Source organism: Nuphar pumila, chromosome 6 (genome assembly GCF_984573655.1).
Source record: "Nuphar pumila chromosome 6, dmNupPumi1.hap1.1, whole genome shotgun sequence".
Lineage (NCBI taxonomy): Eukaryota > Viridiplantae > Streptophyta > Magnoliopsida > Nymphaeales > Nymphaeaceae > Nuphar > Nuphar pumila.
The window spans coordinates 53,446,933-53,466,317 of NC_143254.1; the positions used below are offsets into that span (position 1 = coordinate 53,446,933).

The 19,385-nt window shown below is 41.5% G+C and overlaps 1 protein-coding gene across 3 annotated transcripts in view; it reads right to left on the bottom strand.

Annotated features, from left to right (window-relative positions):
- LOC149834864 (uncharacterized) overlaps positions 1-19,385 on the bottom strand; it is a 254,912-nt gene that overhangs the window by 38,842 nt on the left and 196,685 nt on the right. For all 3 annotated transcript variants that reach the window (XM_090011592.1, XM_090011593.1, XM_090011591.1), the window contains one exon: positions 19,201-19,294. In XM_090011592.1, the coding sequence (XP_089867718.1) occupies positions 19,201-19,294 (94 nt within the window). The remainder of the gene's footprint in view (positions 1-19,200; positions 19,295-19,385) is intronic.

A 19,385-nucleotide genomic window follows, 5' to 3' on the forward strand; every position in this document is an offset into this window, starting at 1 on the left:
GTAGGCGTGACCAAAAGGCAGATCGTGGCCAATGGAGCAAGCCCTTTCATGTTCCTGATGAAGACACTTTTACGCCCAGATTTGTCACTGCTCTGATACCATGATAAAACTCCTGCAGAAATCAAAAAAAGGGGGGGGGGGGGAGAGAGAGAGAGAGAGCTCTGATTCTTGTTGAGAATCAGCAGCCACTGTTATTCTTTTTTTGTGGTTGCACTAAACATCATTAAGATAAATAGGTTTTACAATTATTTTACAAGGACAAAACTGCCCTGGGTTAGTAATGTATATTACATTACAATATGACATCACGCGAACCATATGGATCCTCTACTGGATCCATATCCGATCCATATTCTAATACATATGTGGCAATGTAATGGTCTTCTTCAGAAACTCTTCTCTAATATAGTGACAATCCATTTCTGTGTTTGGTTCTCTCATGGAACGTGTGATTGTTTGCGATGTAGATGGCACTTTTGCTATCACAGCATAATCTTGAGGGTTCTGCTTTGTGAACTCCCAAGTCTTCTAGCAGTTGTCTCAACCACACTAACTTACAAGTAGTAGTTTTCATAGCCCAATATTTTGCTTCTGTAGAGGATAACGACACCTTTTTTTTTCATTTTCACGATATTAAAGAGCCACCTATAAAGACACAAAAACCAGTGGTCGAGCATCGATTATTCACGTTTCCTCCTCAATCAAAGTCTGAATATGCAATTACATTTAATGGGGAAGAAGATGATAAAAATAAACCATGATTAATATTATTTCTAATATATCTCATAATCCCCATTATGACACTCATATGTACTGTAGTGGGAGAATGTTGAAATTGATTAGCAGAATGAATAGCATGTGCAATGTTAGGTCGAGTAATAGAAAGACAAACTAGTGCTCCAATCATTTATTTATATGGAGTTAGATCCTTTAGAGGTTCTTCATCATCTTTTTTCATCTTTGCATTTATGATCATTGGAGTATCAACTCGCTTTTCATCAATAATTCATGATCTTTCTATTATCTCAGCTACATAATTAGTATGTGACAAGAAATAACCACAAGGTAAATATGCTACTTCAATACCAAAAAAATAAAGAAGAAAATCAAGATCTGTCATATCAAATATAGCCTTGAGGATATCCTTGATATGACTAACTCCTTGCTTATCACCTCATGTGATAATCACGTCATTCACATAGAGAAGTAAAATTACCATGAATCTCATATATGTTGGTCCAAGTATAATTGTGATGTCGTTTTTACTCCAGATCGTTTCTTTGTGCAAGATCGGTCATCTAGAACGAAGATTGGGACTAGGCATAGGCGAGGTCATTTCCTAGATCAATTAGATAAAAAATCACAAAGTATTATAGAGATCAGTCTAGGTGCAACTATCTTATAGTAGCCAATCTTGTGGCATCATTGATCAGGACATGTGTCTAATTCTAGGTTGCAGTTTATGTTGTCATATGGTGTTCTTGGTGTCGACCTCTAGTGTCTCTAATAAGATTAGGCGTTAGCTAAGGGTCATGCTGTAATAAACGAAAAAAAATAAAAAAATTATTAGCTTGGATTCGGGTCGGATACCAACCCGAACCCAATTGAGGCACCGCCTCCCTCAGGTCTTCTATAGACAGCGAGGCAGGGGGTTTCAAACACGCCCCCCCCCCCCCCTCATCGTCTCTCTCCCGATTCCCCTCTCCTGCTCTCTCGTTCTCTCTTCCCTTCTTCCTTCGACGCCGCCACCACCTGCGACCTCCCTCCGACGCCGCCGCTGCCGGCCATCTTCTTCCCTCTCTCTGCTGCGAAGGCGCCGGCGACCCACCGCCTTCCGCTCCGGCGACCCCAGGTACGCATCCACCTCCCCTCTTAACTCTTCCTTTCCGCCTCCTCTTCAACTTCTTCTCGGTGAGGGGTCGACCGACAAGGGGGCAGAGCCCCCTGCCGTCGCCTCTCATCGGCAGGGGGTTACCCCCTGCCTTTCTCAAGATTGGCTGACAGGGGGGGGGGGGGGGGGCTGAGCCCCCTGTCGTCAGCAGAGGGACTCCCCCCCTGCCTCTCTCTTTTTGGGTCGACTGACAGGGGGGCATAGCCCACTGTCGTCGCCACGGGGCTCCGCCCCCTGTCACTTGCTGTGTTGACAGGGGGCTCCACTCCCCCTGTCCCTCTTGTTTTGTTGGCAGGGAGCAGAGCTCCCGGTGTCGGCCCACCTTTTCGGCAGGGGCTTCCGCCCCCTGCCTTTTGTGGATTTCTCGGCTGGGGCAGAGCCCCTGCCTCTTCGTGGTTCTTCCGACAGGGGAGGGGTCGAGCCCCTCCTCCCTGCGTCTCATGACGGCAGGGGAGGGACGGGCCCCCCCTGCTGCCTCTTTTGGTCAGGGGAGGGGTTGAGCCCCCTCCCTGCACCATCGTCTTCTTCTTCTCTCCTCGTTTTCAGTCGGCAGGCTGGCAGGGGCGACACCTCCTGTCGCCTGTGTCCGACTGCTGCCTCCTGTTGTTGATCGACTGGTAGGGGTTTCCAACCCCTGCCCCACACTCTCTCTGTTACTTTCGGTCGGTATGGGCTGTGGCCCCTACCTAACGTCTTTTGACAGGACAACAGAGGCATCGACCCTGTCGCCTGAAATTTTTGGATTGGTAGGGGCTAAAGCCCCTACCTGTCGTTTCTGGTAGGTCGGCAGGGGTTGGAGCCCTGCCTGTCCTTTGTCCACAGGGGCGACAACCCCTGTCGCCTGCATCTGTTCTTCGGCAGTAAGGGTCATTGGACCCTGCCTCACATTTCTTCAAGGTTGGCGGGGACCATTGCCCCTTGCACCTTGTTTGTTTTCTGGTAGGGGGTTTCGCCCCTCTGCCTTGATCTTGTTGCCGTTGTTGCTCTTCTGCATTCTGCAGGGAGTTGAGCTCTCTGCCTACCCTCGTATCGGGGTCCGGTACTGCTGCAGGTCTTACCGGACCCACTTCTCATTAGTATTTTGGCATGCTAACCTTTTTAGCACCACAAGTTGAACGGTGGATCCTGCTCGTTCTTCATGGCTTGAGCTCGTGCTTACCTACGCAGCTGGCATACGAGGACTGTCACCTCTCAAGGTAGGGGAATATTGCACAGAAGACTTGGACAATTGAATTGAGTTTAATTAACTAAAAAAGGACCATTAAATAAATATATATATAGAAATATATATATTTATACGAGTACGCATTTAACTCAAGGATGCGGTTTCGCGATCCTTCTCCTTTACTTTGCCGTTGTGCATCGTGCAAAGGTTTTGCGTTGCACTCCTGGTTACAGTCTTTACTTTGCCGTTGCGCATCGCGCAAAGGTTTTGCGTTGCACTCCTGCTTACAGTCTTTACTTTGTCGTAGCGCTTTGCGTCAGGCTTCTTGCTTTTGCATGTGTTGTTACGACCTTGTTATTCCAGATGACACTCAGGTTTTCTCTCATTGCATACGCATTTGAGACATCCTCGTGGAGGATGCAAGAGACATCTATCACACACTCTTGCGACAAGAGTTTAGTTGGGAGCTGGCGATACACCTCCGTTTAAGGAGAGGGATACCTCGCAAGGATCCTGGATCGTCGTGTGTGCAGTCCTGCAGAGTCAACTTGAGATTTCAAGGAGATGCGCAAAAGCATCAAAGACTGCTCCAAATCGAAGCATTTGGAAGGATGTGACTGAGTGGTTCTGCTCGCCTTTTTGGCATATCTTGGGTGATCCCGAATTGGGGGTTCGAGCGAACTTCTTAGCGGGTGTTCTGTTGAGAAACCCGTATCCCGTCTATCGAGGCCGGTATCGAGTCATGCGAGACATGTAGATACCCCAATAGCGGATGTGATTCGAGATAATCACATGCATAATGTTGGCACAAGGTACTACTGTTTCAAAAGATAAAGTAAAGTTGATAAACTTTACATCTTTGTGAAACACTCCTGTTTGAGGCTTCTATTGAGGAGCTATACCCCCCTTCATCCGAGAGTACTTGTAGTCGTGCACGACACGTCTAGTACTGCGATGATCGGATGAGACGGTCGTGCGACCTCGAACAGTGCTAAATGCACAATGTTGTTATCACATAAATGGCCTCACATTCGCCTTCGCAGGCAAGATGTTCGAGTGGTTTAAAGACCACAACATAGGATGGGTCGTTAGTTAAGCAACCCCTAACGCACCCATTCACTTCTGGTTGTTCTGTCAAGAGAGAGGATAGAGCGGTACAAAACTCCAATGGACATGTTGTTAACAACCGCCCCACGGGCAATGATCCGGCCTCCCCAATCATTGGAGTTAAGGGGAAATGAGCTACATTAGTTAGCTCAACACTTCTGTAGAAGTTGGATGCATCCGTGGAACTGCCTCATTTGGGGAATCTCTCTCGGCTAAAGCCGACCCTTTAGGAGCGGACTCAACTAGCTATTCGGGTTATTGAAAATACACAGAATAACAGACGCCCGAACTAGTCTCAGTTGTTTCTACGTTTTACCTGCGCGTACCCGCAGGCCAGTAATATCGAAACATAAAGTTTGTTCACACTGATCATTTGCTTGCTTGCTAGGTAGTTCAGTATGCTACTCGTTGAGCTGTGCACGCTTGTCAAGGCATTACTCTAGTTGGTTAAACTGCTTACGCAGTTCTTTACGGAGTAATAAAGAGCTTCTCATATTAGTGAAATGCTTATAATAATAGCATTATGTCAGTTGCTACATATTAGCATGTGACTTGCTTTACCCCTTGGTCGAACTGTTTGGTGCTTATTGTAGCGTAGCACTTGTTGGCTTGCATATCTTACGGTTGATGTGATTGCATACAGCTCGTAATTTACGAACTGGTGGCAACTAGGATTGATGTGGCTGCTTGTCTTATAAGCTGCTTACATATTGTGATATAACCGCTGACGTATGATTGCTAATCGTGTATAACTTATGAATGACTTGCGATGTAATGGTTTATGCCTTACGATTAATTTAATTACTTGATGGACTGAGCCATTTTATGGTAATTGTATGTTTTACGAGCATTGTTATGAGTGCTTGTCTTATTCAGTTGTTTTGTTTGGCTAACAGATAGAGTTAGTTACTCTTCGCCTATAGAATCAACTGGGTTGCCATATCTGCACGTTTTCATGTGTCGTTTACACATGCTTTGAGGTCCTATTTGAGGATTGCAATATTCCTTGTGGCAATAATACGATATGTAGGATTATATGCTTATGTGCGGAGTGATACGATGCATATTGCTGATATTCATGCTTGTGCCCATATTGTGGCTACTGACCCAAGAGTGATCAATTGTTTGGAACAGTCGATTGTATTGATGCATGTATCACCGAGTGGGGTGTCTGTTAAGTACCAGATCTTCAAAGGATTATCTGCGAGGGCGTGTATGATCAAGATCAGGTAACCGGCTAGAGTGGTAGATTCTCTGTGAGGATGTACACTGTCCACGAACGGGTAGCCGCAAAGACGGTAAACTCCTGTGAGGAAGTGTATGGTCCAAGACCAGGCCCTCTAGGGCGGTAATTCCTTGTCAGGTCGTATATCTCCCGGACCGAGCGATCCGACGTGGAGCTTGTGTTTTTGCTTACCATAAAAAGTTATGGTGAGCTGTGATGCTCTTCTGAGATTATTCAAGATAGCCAGTTATAAATTTATAGTTTCGGCTTTCTGTTTTAGCATGATTATATGCAGGACTCAGATGTGAGAATCAGATCGTTAGCGATTTAAGTTAGTGATCATGTTTTGGACCTTCTACGGAAGGGTGGGCTTTTCTGAGAAAGTATGACGCCTTAGTGAGTCATAACCGGTGACTGTTGGCCGCGTAAGGCTTTGAGAGATGAGAATAGATTAAGGTTGTTCAGGACAAAGCGTTTGTTAGAAGTAGTGACGGCGACAAACGATGTCCTGATACTGATTCAATGCAGAGACCTCGTTCTAGGAACGAGAACAAGTTAGTTGCATGGTGGTTCACAACCTACGATCAATTGAATCGTATGCTGCGCTTGTCAGTTGCACTGCTTACGCATTTGCACTACTTACTCGCTTGCACTACTTACTCAGTCGCACTACTTATTCGCTTGTACTACTTACGCGTTTACACTATTCACCTGCTTGCATTGCTTACCTGTTTAACTGCATATCTGCTTTAAACTGCATAACCTACTGAATTAAATGTACTTAATTCAGTTTCCTGTAGTCTCTCTTGTGCACCTACTAGTTTTTCGCGAAACTAACCCATTCTATGGGTACAGGTGATGATTAGGTATACTACGGGCGATGGCGCGATTGCAAGATGGCTTCAAAACTTCTTCTTCCTGCTCTTAGCTCGCGTCCTGGACGCTATGGGTTTGTATCGGATTTTCCTTAGGATACCCGAAAATTGTGAGTTTTGGTTTTTTAAGCTAACGTGCCCAAAGTTGTCAGCTTGTCTTCTGATTTAACAAAAGAAAAATCTTCCCCTGATTTCATAAACAAACTCTGAAGGAAAGAGATATTTCTAGTCTCTTGCATGTTTTTCTGAAAAGGGTTCGCAAGTTTGAAATTTGGGGCGTTACAACTTGGTATCAGAGCTAAGGGAAGTAAGGATTCTTGACCATTAAGCATACCTTTTTAGCGTTGTTAAGCTAACTGGCTTGACGTGTTTCGCTTATGTACCAGCATTGCTGGGTTTTTGTAAACTACTCATGTTACGCATGAATAGTACGAATATTTTTGGCTTCTTTTACGAGCTTCCTGAGATTTTGATCTTGGGTATTCATTGTTTACTCCAAGGATGGAAAAGAACTCGAACAAAGATTCGGCTGACGAATGGTCAAATATTAGGGAAAAATGCCCTGACTTGTATTTTGACCAATGAATGCAATAGAAATTTTGCGGACAAAATTATTTTGAGGGTAGGATGTAATAAACGGAAAAAAAAAATTATTAGCTTGGATTTGGGTCGGATCCGGACTCAATTGAGGCACCGCCTCCCTCGGGTCTTCTAGAGACAGCGGGGCAGGGGGTTTCAAACACGACCCCCCCTTATCGTCTCTCTCCCGATTCCCCTCTCCTGCTTGCGTGTTCTCTCTTCCCTTCTCCCTTTGACGCTGCTGCCACCTGCGACCTCCCTCCGCCGCCGCCGCTGCCACCTCCCTCCGCCGCCACCGCCGCCGCTGCCGGCCATCTTCTTCCCTCTCTCTGCTGCGAAGGCGCCGACGACCCACCGCCTTCCGCTCCAGCGACCCCAGCTACGCATACACCTCCCCTCTTTTCTCTTCCTTTCCGCCTCCTTTTCCACTTCTTCTCGGTGAGGGGTCGACCAACAGGGGGGGGGGGGGGTGAGCCCCCTGTCATCGACAGGGGAACTCCCACCCTGCCTCTCTCTTTTTGGGTCGACTGACAGGGGGGCAGAGCCCCCTGTCGTCGCCATTTGTCGGCAGGGGGCTCCGCCCCCTGTCACTTGCTGTGTCGACAAGGGGGCTCCACTCCCCCTGTCCCTCTTGTTTTGCCGGCACGGAGCGGAGCTCCTTGTGTCGGCCCACCTTTTCGGCAGGGGCTTCTGCCCCCCTGCCTTTTTTGGATTTCTCGACAGGGGCAGAGCCCCTGCTTCTTCGTGGTTCTTCCGGCAGGGGAGGGGTCAAGCCCCTCCTCCCTGCTCCCTGCGTCTCATGACGACAGGGGAGGGTCGAGCCCTCCCTGCTACCTTTGACGGCAGGGGAGGGACGAGCCCTCCCTACTACCTCTTTTGGTCAGGGGAGGGGTCGAGCCCCCTCCCTGCACCATCGTCTACTTCTTCTTTCCTCCTTTTCAGTCATCAGGGGCGACGCCTCCTATCGCCTGTGTCCGACTGCTGCCACCTGTTGTTGATCGACTGGCAGGGGTTTCTAGCCCCTGCCCCTCACTCTCTCTGTTACCTTTGGCTAATAGGGGTTGTGGCCCCTACCTAACGACTTTTGACAGGACAACAGGGGCATCAACCCTATCGCCTGAAACTTTTGGATCGACAGGGGCTAAAGACCCTGCCTGTCGTTTCTAGTAGGTCGGCAGGGGCTGGTGCCCTGCCGGTCCTTTGTCGACAGGGGTGACGCCCCCTGTCGCCTGCATCTGTTCTTCGACAGTAAGGGTCATTGGACCCGGCCTCACATTTCTTCAAGGTTGGCGGGGACCGTTGCCCCCTGCACCTTGTTTGTTTTCTAGTAGGGGGTTTCGCCCCTTTGCCTTGATCTTGTTGCCTCTGTTGCTCTTCTACATTCTGCAGGGAGTTGAGCTCCCTGACTACCCTCATATCGGGGTCTAGCACTACTGCAGGTCTTACCGGACCCACTTCTCATTTGTATTTTGGCATGCTAACCTTTTTAGCACCACAGGTTGAACGATGGATCTTACTCGTTCTTCATGGCTTGAGCTCGTGCTTACCTACGCAGCTGGCATACGAGGATCGTCACCTTTCAAGGTAGGGGAAGATTGCACAGAAGACTTGAACAATTGAATTGAGTTCAATTAACTAAAAAGGGACCATTAAATAAATATATATAGAAATATATATATATATTTATACGAGTACGCATTTAACTCAAGGATGCGGTTTCGCGATCCTTCTCCTTTACTTTGTCGTTGCGCATCGTGCAAAGGTTTTGTGTTGTACTCCTGCTTACAGTCTTTACTTTGCCGTCGCGCATCGCGCAAAGGTTTTGCGTTGCACTCCTGCTTACACTGTCCACGAACGGGTAGCCGCAAAGACGGTGAACTCCTGTGAGGAAGTGTATAGTCTAAGACCAGGTATACCATCTAGGGCGGAATTCCTTGTGAGGTTATACATTTCTCAGACTAGGTGATCCGGCGTTGATCTTGTTGATTGTAATAGTGGCTATCAACCCTGAGAGCGGTCATTTGTGTTAATGCGTGTATCGCAATGATTTTCATTGGATATGGTATTTGTTGGGGACCGACTTCCCAAAGGTTTCGCTGTGAGGTTGTACTTTTCCAAGATCGAGTAATCCGGCTAGAGTGGTAGAATCTCTGTGAGGATGTACACTGTCCACGAACGGGTAGCCGCAAAGACGGTGAACTCCTGTAAGGAAGTGTATAGTCCAAGACCAGGTATACCCTCTAGGGCGGTAATTCCTTGTCAGGTCGTATATCTCCCGGACCGAGCGATCCAACGTGGAGCTTGTGTTTTTGCTTACCATAAAAAGTTATGGTGAGTTGTGATGCTCTTCTAAGATTGTTCGAGATAGCCAGTTATAAATTTATAGCTTCGGCTTTCTGTTTTAGCATGATTACATGCAGGACTCAGATGTGAGAATCAGATCGTTAGCGATTTGAGTTAGTGATCATGTTTTGGACCTTCTACGGAAGGGTGGGCTTTTTTGAGAAAGTATGACGCCTTAGTGAGTCATAACCGATGATTGTTGGCCACGTAAGGCTTTGAGAGATGGGAATAGATTAAGGTTGTTCAGGACAAAGCGTTTGTTAGAAGTAGTGAGGGAGACAAACGATGTCCTGATACTGATTCAATGCAGAGACCTAGTTCTAGGAACGAGAAAAAGTTAGTTGCGTGGTAGTTCACAGCCTACGATCAATTGAATCGTATGCTGCGTTTGTCAGTTGCACTGCTTACTTGCTTTGAACTGCTTACTTGCTTTGAACTGCTTATGCATTTGCACTACTTACTCGCTTGCATTGCTGACTCGCTTGCACTACTTACTCTCTCGCACTACTTATTCGCTTGTACTACTTACGTGTTTACACTATTCACCCGCTTGCATTGCTTACCTGTTTAACTACATATCTGCTTTAAACTGCGTAACCTACTATATTAAATGTACTTAATTCAGTTTCCTGTAGTCTCTCTTGTGCACCTACTAGTTTTTCGCGAAACTAACCCATTTTATGGGTACAGGTGATGATTAAGTACACTACGGGCGATGGCGCGATTGCAAGATGACTTCAAGACTTCTTCTTCCTGCTCTTAGCTCGCGTCCTGGACGCTATGGGTTTGTATCGAATTTTCCTTAGGATACCCGAATTTTGGGAGTTTTGGTTCTTTTAGCTAACGTGCCCAAAGTTGTCAGCTTGCCTTCTGATTTAATAAAAGAAAAATCTTCCGCTGATTTCATAAACAAACTCTGAAGGAAAGAGATATTTCTAGTCTCTTGCCTGTTTTTCTGAAAAAGGTTCGCAAGTTTGAAATTTGGGGCGTTACACATGCTCTCCCATTTGGTCTTAGAGGGATTAGATCAAATGGTCCTTTTGATCTTATTCATTCTGATGTCAGAGGACCTTGTCCACGTATGTCAAAAGGAGGACATATGTACTTTGTGATATTCATTTTTTATTATACCTGATATACATAGATATACTTTTTGAAAAATAAGAGTGAATTGTTCGATCTTTTAAAGAGATTTTGTGTATATTGGGACTTAATTTGCAGCTATAGTAAAAAATTTGCCCTCAGATTCAAGGAGAGCGCATATAGGGCCATAATCTATATGAGTTCCTCTTGGGGAAGGGAATGGTACATCAAAAGTTATGTCCATATACACCAGAACAAAATGGAGTTGCTAAGAAAAAAAAAAAAGACATAGAGAGACCACTAGCTCTATTGCTTAACACTAGAATGCCTAAGGAGTTTTGGGCAGAGGTTGCAGGAGCAGTTGTTTATTTGATAAATCGGATGCCATCATAGGTTATTGGAAGAATGTCCCCATATAAAAAGTTGTTTAAAAGAGAGCATGATTAAGATTTGTTAAGTCTTTGGTAGTACTTAGTTTGTTCTTGTTCTACCCCCAACATAGAGATAAATTGTCACCTAGGAATGTCAAGTGTTATTTTATTGGATATCCTGAAGGCCAAAAACGAAATAGATGCTTTGATGCTATGGGTAAGAAGGTGTGGACTTCTAAGCATGTAGAGTTCTTGGAGAAAATGTTGTATTGCAAGGGTGCACATCAAAATGACAGTTATGAGTCCATATTCTCCTTCCTAGTTCCTTTATCAAAAGATCCTGAAAATAAACGAGTGGGTTACCTATAGTAGAATACTATCAGGAGTTCCTATCTAGTCATTTCTTGAGCAGCATGATCAGGAAGGTGAGGGTTCGTTTGAGCCAAATCCCAATGTTCCCGAGCAAACATATGTACCTCCTTCCATTCCTCGGCTACGTAGATCCCTTTGTTCCTCCTTCACGTTTGTTTCCTATGAGTATTTCTGCTACTCACCAAGCATTTTTAGCCATGATTCAGTCATATTATGAACCTAAATCTTATGATGAAGTTGACAGAAAGCTATGTGTAAGGAGTTGGAAGCATTGGAGATGATGAAAGTTTGGGAGTTAGTAAATTTGCCAGATGGAAAAAATATAGTCAGATGCAAGTGGGTAAACAAGATTAAGACTAAGGTTGATGGATCAATAGAAAGGTATAAAGATCATCTTGTAACGAAGAGATACAATCATTAGTATGGGATAGACTTTGTTGAGACCTTTGCTCTAGTTGCCCACATGATACTATCGGGGCATTGTTGGTAGTGGTTACAATTAGAAGGTGAAATTTATGGCAAATGGATGCCAAAAATGCCTTCCTAAATGAAGATTTAGAAGAGGATGTATGCATGGGGAATTGTTAACAAGGCAGAGTATGCAAGCTAAAGAGAGCTTTATATGGCTTGACACAAGCTTCAAGAGCTTGGTTTAATAAGCTCAGTTCTGCCATTATGAGATTGGGATTCAAACAAAGTTTTCATGATCCTATGACACTTATGGCCTCTTCCTCTTGAGCGCAATGTATACTCCTGCTATATGTAAAATGATAAGACAATTGTTGGGGATGACAAGGTTATGATTGAGAATGTAAATACTTGATTAACAAGGGGATTGGCAAGGTTAATTGTTGGGGATGACGAGATGTTAAATTATGTATATATAAATATATATATACATATACTTATATATATATATACATTCGTATATATATATATATAAGTATATATGTATATATACATAATAATATAGTCTTTTTTTGTTTTGTATAAACCAAAAACCCGATAGGGGTGTTTTGGTAATTCCATTTGTACCTTTTTGCTTTTTACCTTTTTTCCCTTTTTTTCTTTTTCCTTTTTTATTTTTTGTTTTTACTTTTTGGTACCATAAAGGGGCCCCACCTATCTAGTCGTTGGGGCCCCAACAGTCATATTTATGACCGTTGGGGCTCCCAACGACTAGAAGGGAGCCCCCTTTATGGTCCTTCTTTAGTGCTCTCCTCCCCTATATAAAGAGGAGGTTCCCCCTTGTAAATGTATGGGTTTTTACACCCTTCTCTTCCTTTCTTCAATAATAGCCAACTTATGACTTTAAGTCATTTTCTATATTTGTGAGTTTTGTGTGTGCACATTTGGTGTTTGTGTTCTTGGCTTTAGTAGTCACTCTTAAAGAGTGACTTTTTGCTCTATTGGTGCTTCCGCCTCTTTTCATTACATGGTATCAGAGCTCGGTTGGTGATTGGGCTTTTCTTCTGTCATCTTGGAACGCGTGCCTCTCAAAGTTTTGAAGAAAGGAGATATATTTGGTGCCGATGGAACGTGACTCTAGAGTGGAGCTTTCTTTTAAGCTAAATGGGTCCAACTATCTCATGTGGGCCTCCGCTATGGAAAATCATCTAAGAGGTAAGAAACTTTGGGGCTTTGTTATGGGAACTACTCCCGAACCCTCTCTTGTTCTTACCAAAACTGAAAATGAAGTTGAAAAAGCTTTAGATGGCGATGAGCGCATCAAAGCAATTAATGAACATCAATCCAAAATTGAGGATTGGGAAAGTAACCATGCCAAAATTTTGGCATGGTTTATGAACAATGTAGACCTTAAAAATTGTGCTAATATTGCCAAATTTAGAAGGGCCAATGAGGCTTGGTTTTTCCTTAAGGGTATGTATACCCAAAAGGATCTTGCTCGGCAATTTTTTTGTCAAGAAAAAATTCGTTCCACCAAAGAAATGGATATGAGTGTCCGGGACTATTTTAGCTCTCTTACCCCTCTTTGGGATGAGCTTGCCCGTCTTGAGCCTAAATGGGTTGCTCCACAAGATATTGAGCTAAGAAGGGAACAAATTGAAAATGAGCACTTTTTTCAATTCCTTCATGGACTTCGCCCGAAATTTGAACAAGTGAGGGCATCTCTTCTCCATAGAAGCAAAGCCCTACCTATTGAAGATGCTCTTGCCGAGATATGTCAAGAAGAAACTCGACTTGGCTTGAGCATTAAGAGTGATGAAGTTTTGGCCGTTACTAAGCCCGGATCGAATGTTAAAGCATATAGACCTCCTCTCTTTAACAAAAATAGCAATGGACCTAGAAAGGGAATTATATGCCACTATTGTAATGAACCGGGGCACATTAGACCGGTTTGTCCAAAGCTTAAAGGAAAGGTTGCCGTGGTTGGAGAAAGTTCTCCAAAGAAGGAAGAAAGTACCAAAGAAGGAGATATCAAAGAAACTCTTAATCATATCTCCGAAGTTCTCCAACACCTTCTCAAGTCTTCTCCTTCAACATCCGGAGCCGCCATCGCCTGCCGCCATCGCCTACTCTCCATCACCTCCAGGTATGTGGATACTAGACTCTGGTGCTTCTTTTCATATGACATCTCATAAAAACTCTCTTTCAAATGTTCTTTCCGAACCCATGTCTTCCTATGTTTCAACGGCCGATGGAACGTTATTGAAAATTGAAAGTATTGGAACACTTGACTTCAAAAATTCTCAAAACTTTTTCGTTCCTAAAGTAAGAATCGTTCCAAAAATTAATTTAAATCTCTTTTCCGTTTCCCAAATCACCGATCATGGATGCCAAGTCTCTTTCTCACTTAAAGATTGCACCGTGCAGGATCTCCAGTCAGGGAAGCTGATTGGGCAAGGCCATAGAAGGGGTGATCTCTATTTTATGGACTTTTTGACGCTTCCATCTAAGTCATCTTGCAATCTTGTTAAAGACAAAAGTATTGGAATTTGGCATGAGAGACTTGGTCATCCAAATTTTGTAAAAATGTCTCTTTTCCCTTTTTTGAACAATACTTGTAAAGACAATCACATGACTTGTAAAGATTGCATTATTGGGAAATCTAAAGCTACTCCATTTCCTCAAAGAAGTTACTTTACCACTCGACCATTTGAACTTGTTATTTCCGATGTGTGGGGACCCTCCCCAATTTTGTCTAAAGGAGGTTTTTCGTATTATGTGGTCTTTATTGATGACTTCACTCGATTTACGTGGATATACTTCCTAAGTCGCAAATCCAAAGTCTTCTCCTTCTTTAAAGAATTTCATGCAATAGTTAAAAACCAATTTTTGGGAAATCTATCTATCCTTAGGTCCGATAAGGGAGGTGAATATATATCTAATGATTTTCAAATCTACTTAAAAGAAAATGGAATTTGTCATCAACGTTCTTGTCCAAACACTCCGCAACAAAATGGTCTTGCAGAAAGAAAGCATAGGCACATAATAGAAACTACAAGAACTTTATTGATTTCAAAAAATATCCCAAAATCCTTTTAGGCCGAAGCGGTTCTAACCTCAACATATCTCATCAATAGAATCCCTTCATCCTCTTTGAAAAATCTTTCTCCATTTGAAAAACTTTACAATATGTCTCCAGATTATAAAAGATTAAGAATCTTTGGATGTAAATATTTTGTTTTAACTCGCAAAAATGATAAACTTTCTCCTAGGGCTATTGAATGTATTTTCTTGGGATATGGCGAAAAACAAAAAGGATATCGATGTTTTGACATACTTAAGAATAAACTTTATATCTCAAAAGATGTCACATTCCTCGAAGAAGAAAATGGTTTTTCGCATCAACCAAATGAAAATATTGACTATTCCTTTTTATTTGACTTGTTACCTCAAGAAAACATCATAGATGATTATGTTGATCCTAGTGAACCTCTTAATGAAAATCTTGTTGAACATCCAAATAATGATCAAAACTTAGAAGAAAATGTTTCAAGACAAATACAAGTCTACTCTAGAAGGAATGAAAGAAATCCTCCTTGTGCCCTTGAAAGATTTTCTCAAAATGAGTCGATAGAAGAAACCTCTCAAAGAAGATCAAATCGCATTCCCAAGATACCAAATAGATTTGTTTCTTATGACTGTTTTTCTCCTAACTATCGAGCATGCCTTCTTACTCTTCACTCCTTTCATGAACCGTCTCATTACAATGATGCTAAACAATATGCTCATTGGAATGAAGCTATGGAACTTGAACTTAATGCTCTTAAAAGGGCGCAAACTTGGGAAATCATTGATCCTCCCAATGGCAAGAAACCCATTGGATGTAGATGGGTGTTTAAAGTAAAAACTAAGAGTGATGGTTCATTAGAAAGATATAAGGCTAGGTTGGTAGCCAAAGGATATGCCCAAGAGTATGGGGTAGACTATGATGAAACTTTTGCCCCAGTTGCTCGAATGACTAGTGTTCGAGCCCTTATTGCTATAGCTTCTGTTAAAAAATGGCCAATCTTTCAACTTGATGTTAAAAATGCCTTCTTGAATGGTAATTTAAATGAAGAAGTTTATATGGAACCGCCTCCAGGTATGAATTTAAATGAAAAAGTTTTAAAATTAAAAAAGGCTTTATATGGACTTAAGCAAGCTCCTAAAGCTTGATATGACAGGTTTAGTAATGTATTAATCAATTTAGGTTTTTCTTCTTGCTATACTGACACTGCTCTTTTTGTTAAAAGAACAGGTGACTCCATTATTATGCTTCTGCTGTATGTTGATGATATGATCATCACTGGGAATGACAAAAAGGGAGTAAATGATGTTATGTCTATGCTAAAAGATACTTTTGATATGTCTGACCTTGGTTATTTGAGATATTTTTTAGGAATTGAATTGGCTTATTCCGCGCGAGGATACATCTTATCTCAAATGAAGTTAGTTGCAGAAATTTGTACCAAATCAGGAATATCTGATGAAAAGAAAGTTGAGACTCCCGAAGTTATCAATGCGAAACTAAGACTTGAAGATGGTGTTCTTCTTGAAGATCCAACTCCCTACCGTCAATTAATTGGATCCCTCACCTATCTGTCCATCACCCGTCCAGACATAGCTCATGCGGTTCATGCAGCGAGCCAGTTTCAGCACGCACCTACTACGGTTCATATGGCGGCCGTAATGAGAAATGTGCGATATATCAAAAATACCATCTCCAAGGGACTCTTCTTATCCTCTTCCTCATCTCTTGAATTGACTGCTTTTACTGATGCTGACTGGGGAGGAAATCCCAATGATCGTATCTCAATTACGGGTCTTTGTATTTTTTTAGGTGAATCTCTCATCTCGTGGAGATGCAAGAAGCAGCAGAAGGTTTCTTTATCATCTACTGAAGCTGAATATCGGGCTATGGCGATGACTACTATGGAAATTGTTTGGCTCAGAAGTCTCCTTGGTGACATGGGCGTTCCCATTTCCGCTCCCACCAAGCTCTATTGTGATAACAAGAGTGCGATATACATTGCCAGCAATCACACCTTTCATGAGCGGACCAAGCATATCGAAATGGATTGCCATTATGTTCGAGACGAATATCTCAAAGGGACCATCACATTGCCATATGTCACTTCAGAGTATCAACTGGCTGACTTCTTCACCAAGGCGCTCCCAACTCCACGATTCATGTTTCTTCTTGGCAAACTTTCGGTCTTCTCCCCGTAAAGTTTGAGGGGGCATGTTAAATTATATATATATAAATATATATACATATACTTATATATATATATATATATACATTCGTATATATATATATATATATAAGTATATATGCATAATAATATAGTCTTTTTCTGTTTTGTATAAACCAAAAACCCGATAGGGGTGTTTTGGTAATTCCATTTGTACCTTTTTGCTTTTTACCTTTTTTCCCTTTTTTCTATTTCCTTTTTTAGTTTTTGTTTTTACTTTTTGGTACCATAAAGGGGCCCCACCTATCTAGTCGTTGGGGCCCCAACAGTCATATTTATGACTGTTGGGGCTCCCAACGACTAGAAGGGAGCCCCCTTTATGGTCCTTCTTTAGTGCTCTCCTCCCCTATATAAAGAGGAGGTTCCCCCTTGTAAATGTATGGGTTTTTACACCCTTCTCTTCCTTTCTTCAATAATAGCCAACTTATGACTTTAAGTCATTTTCTATATTTGTGAGTTTTGTGTGTGCACATTTGGTGTTTGTGTTCTTGGCTTTAGTAGTCACTCTTAAAGAGTGACTTTTTGCTCTATTGGTGCTTCCGCCTCTTTTCATTACACGAGACTCTTCCAACCTATTCTTTTTTTTTCATATCCCTTTCTTTCTTCATTTCTTTTGTCTTTGGACAAGGCAGCTTTTACACATCACTCTTCACGCATTAAAAAACCTTGATGGCAGTGAATGCCATGTTTTGTAAGAGACAACAATATAAAATTTGATTCATTCTATAAGAGAAATTTTTTCATCCGTCATTTTGACCAACTATCCATAGTTCCTACCAAAAGTACAGTAAAATTAGGCTCCATAGATATCCTTTCACCAACTAGAGAGGTGCACTTTTTTCTCCTTTATAAGCATACAAAATTCAAAAGTACTTTATCAGGATGTCACAGATGACTAGAGTACACGAATTCAGTGACCAAGATCATGAGCATTCCTCTCTCCCTCTCCCCAATCTTTCCGACTTCTTTTTTCATAACCATCCCTTATGCATGAGGCGCTGCACCAAAAACTGAGGGGAGGCGTAAGCCTCAATTTTTTTTTTGAAAACTTAAAAAAACTATAAAAAAATATCTAAAAATACAAATAAATAAAAAAATACTTTATTAATGAAGCAACAAGCAATAAGAAATAGAAAATCTAAAATAAATACTAAAAAATATGAGATTAACATGTAAAAGTAACTGAGAAACTGATCGTAAAGCGTAAGCCTCAAAATTTTTTTTTGAAAATTTAAAAAAGAATTATAAAAAAATATCTAAAATTACAAATAAATAAAAAATGCTTTATTGATGAAGTAACAAGCAACAACAACAACAACAACAACTACGCCTTCATCCCAAAATGATGAAGTAACAAGCAATAAGAAATAAAAAATCTAAAATAAAATACTAAAAAATCTAAAATAAATACTAAAAAATATGAGAGATTAACATGAAACTGATTATATAACTTAGAAAAAAAAACTAAGGATTAAACTATAAAAAAATATCTAAAAATACAAATAAATAAATAAAATGTTTATTGATGAAGCAACAAGCAATAAGAAATAGAAAATCTAAAATAAATACTAAAAATCTAAAATAAATACTAAAAAAATGTTTTATTGATGAAGCATGCCTTAGGCCGGTGCCTTGAGGCGCGCCTTTTGCGCCTCAAGGTGCGCTTTTAACAACACTGTTCCCACTAGTAATGCTGAGTACTTTGGATTCATGTTTCCAGAAGTTGGCTACACAATTTGCAGACTGAAAATTGGTGGCGTATTCCTTTGATCAATAAACATACAATTACATTTGAATCACATGGTTCATCAACAGTATCAAGCTTGTGTCAATCTTTTTCATTAAGCTTTGTTAATCTTCTGAATTCCTATATATTCATAAACTATCCTACTTCCTCCTCCTAGTTTCTGCTTTCTATCTTAAAGTTTACTTACAAAGACTTCAAGGATGGCTACACTTGAGCATTTTTAACATACATCCTTTGCACATTTCAAGGATGAAGTCTTCTTTAATCAATTTGGTTGTTACTTCCTTAAACTGATGTCATAAATTATTTCTCAATTCTTTAGGGGTATATGTATGCTTATTCATGTCGAGTCACACGCTAAATTAATCCTCTGTAGATGGGATAAAGACTGATGATGATATTAATGTTAATTGTGTAATGCTTTGCTATGTTTGCCTTTGAGAATCATTTTTCATTATTTGGCAATTTGAAACAACGGAAACTCTTCCAAAAATCCGATATATGTACAACTTAATATGAAATTAAAAATACTCCAAACTACCAAGCATCCAATGTCAATACCAAAGTAGGAGGTAAAAGGAACAAATTCCTATTGTAAATGCATATTTCATCAATTTCAAGAATCCAATTCTGAAAACAGAAAAAGAAAAAGGTAAACAAAAAAAATAGCATATTACATCAGCATCATGGAGGTAAAAAGTCCCAAATGATCAACAAGGCTCATTAGATAAAAATCATACCATATTCTACATTAAAAAGATCACGAACTAAAATCTCAAAAAATTCTTTTCTTACACCCCCCTCATCCACACCTTCCTCACCATCAAATATTACCTGAAAGATAATGACAATATAAAATAAATCCTTAATCAGAAACTTATCATGCTGATGAAAGCAGAATCAAAAGACAAAATAATAAAGCAAC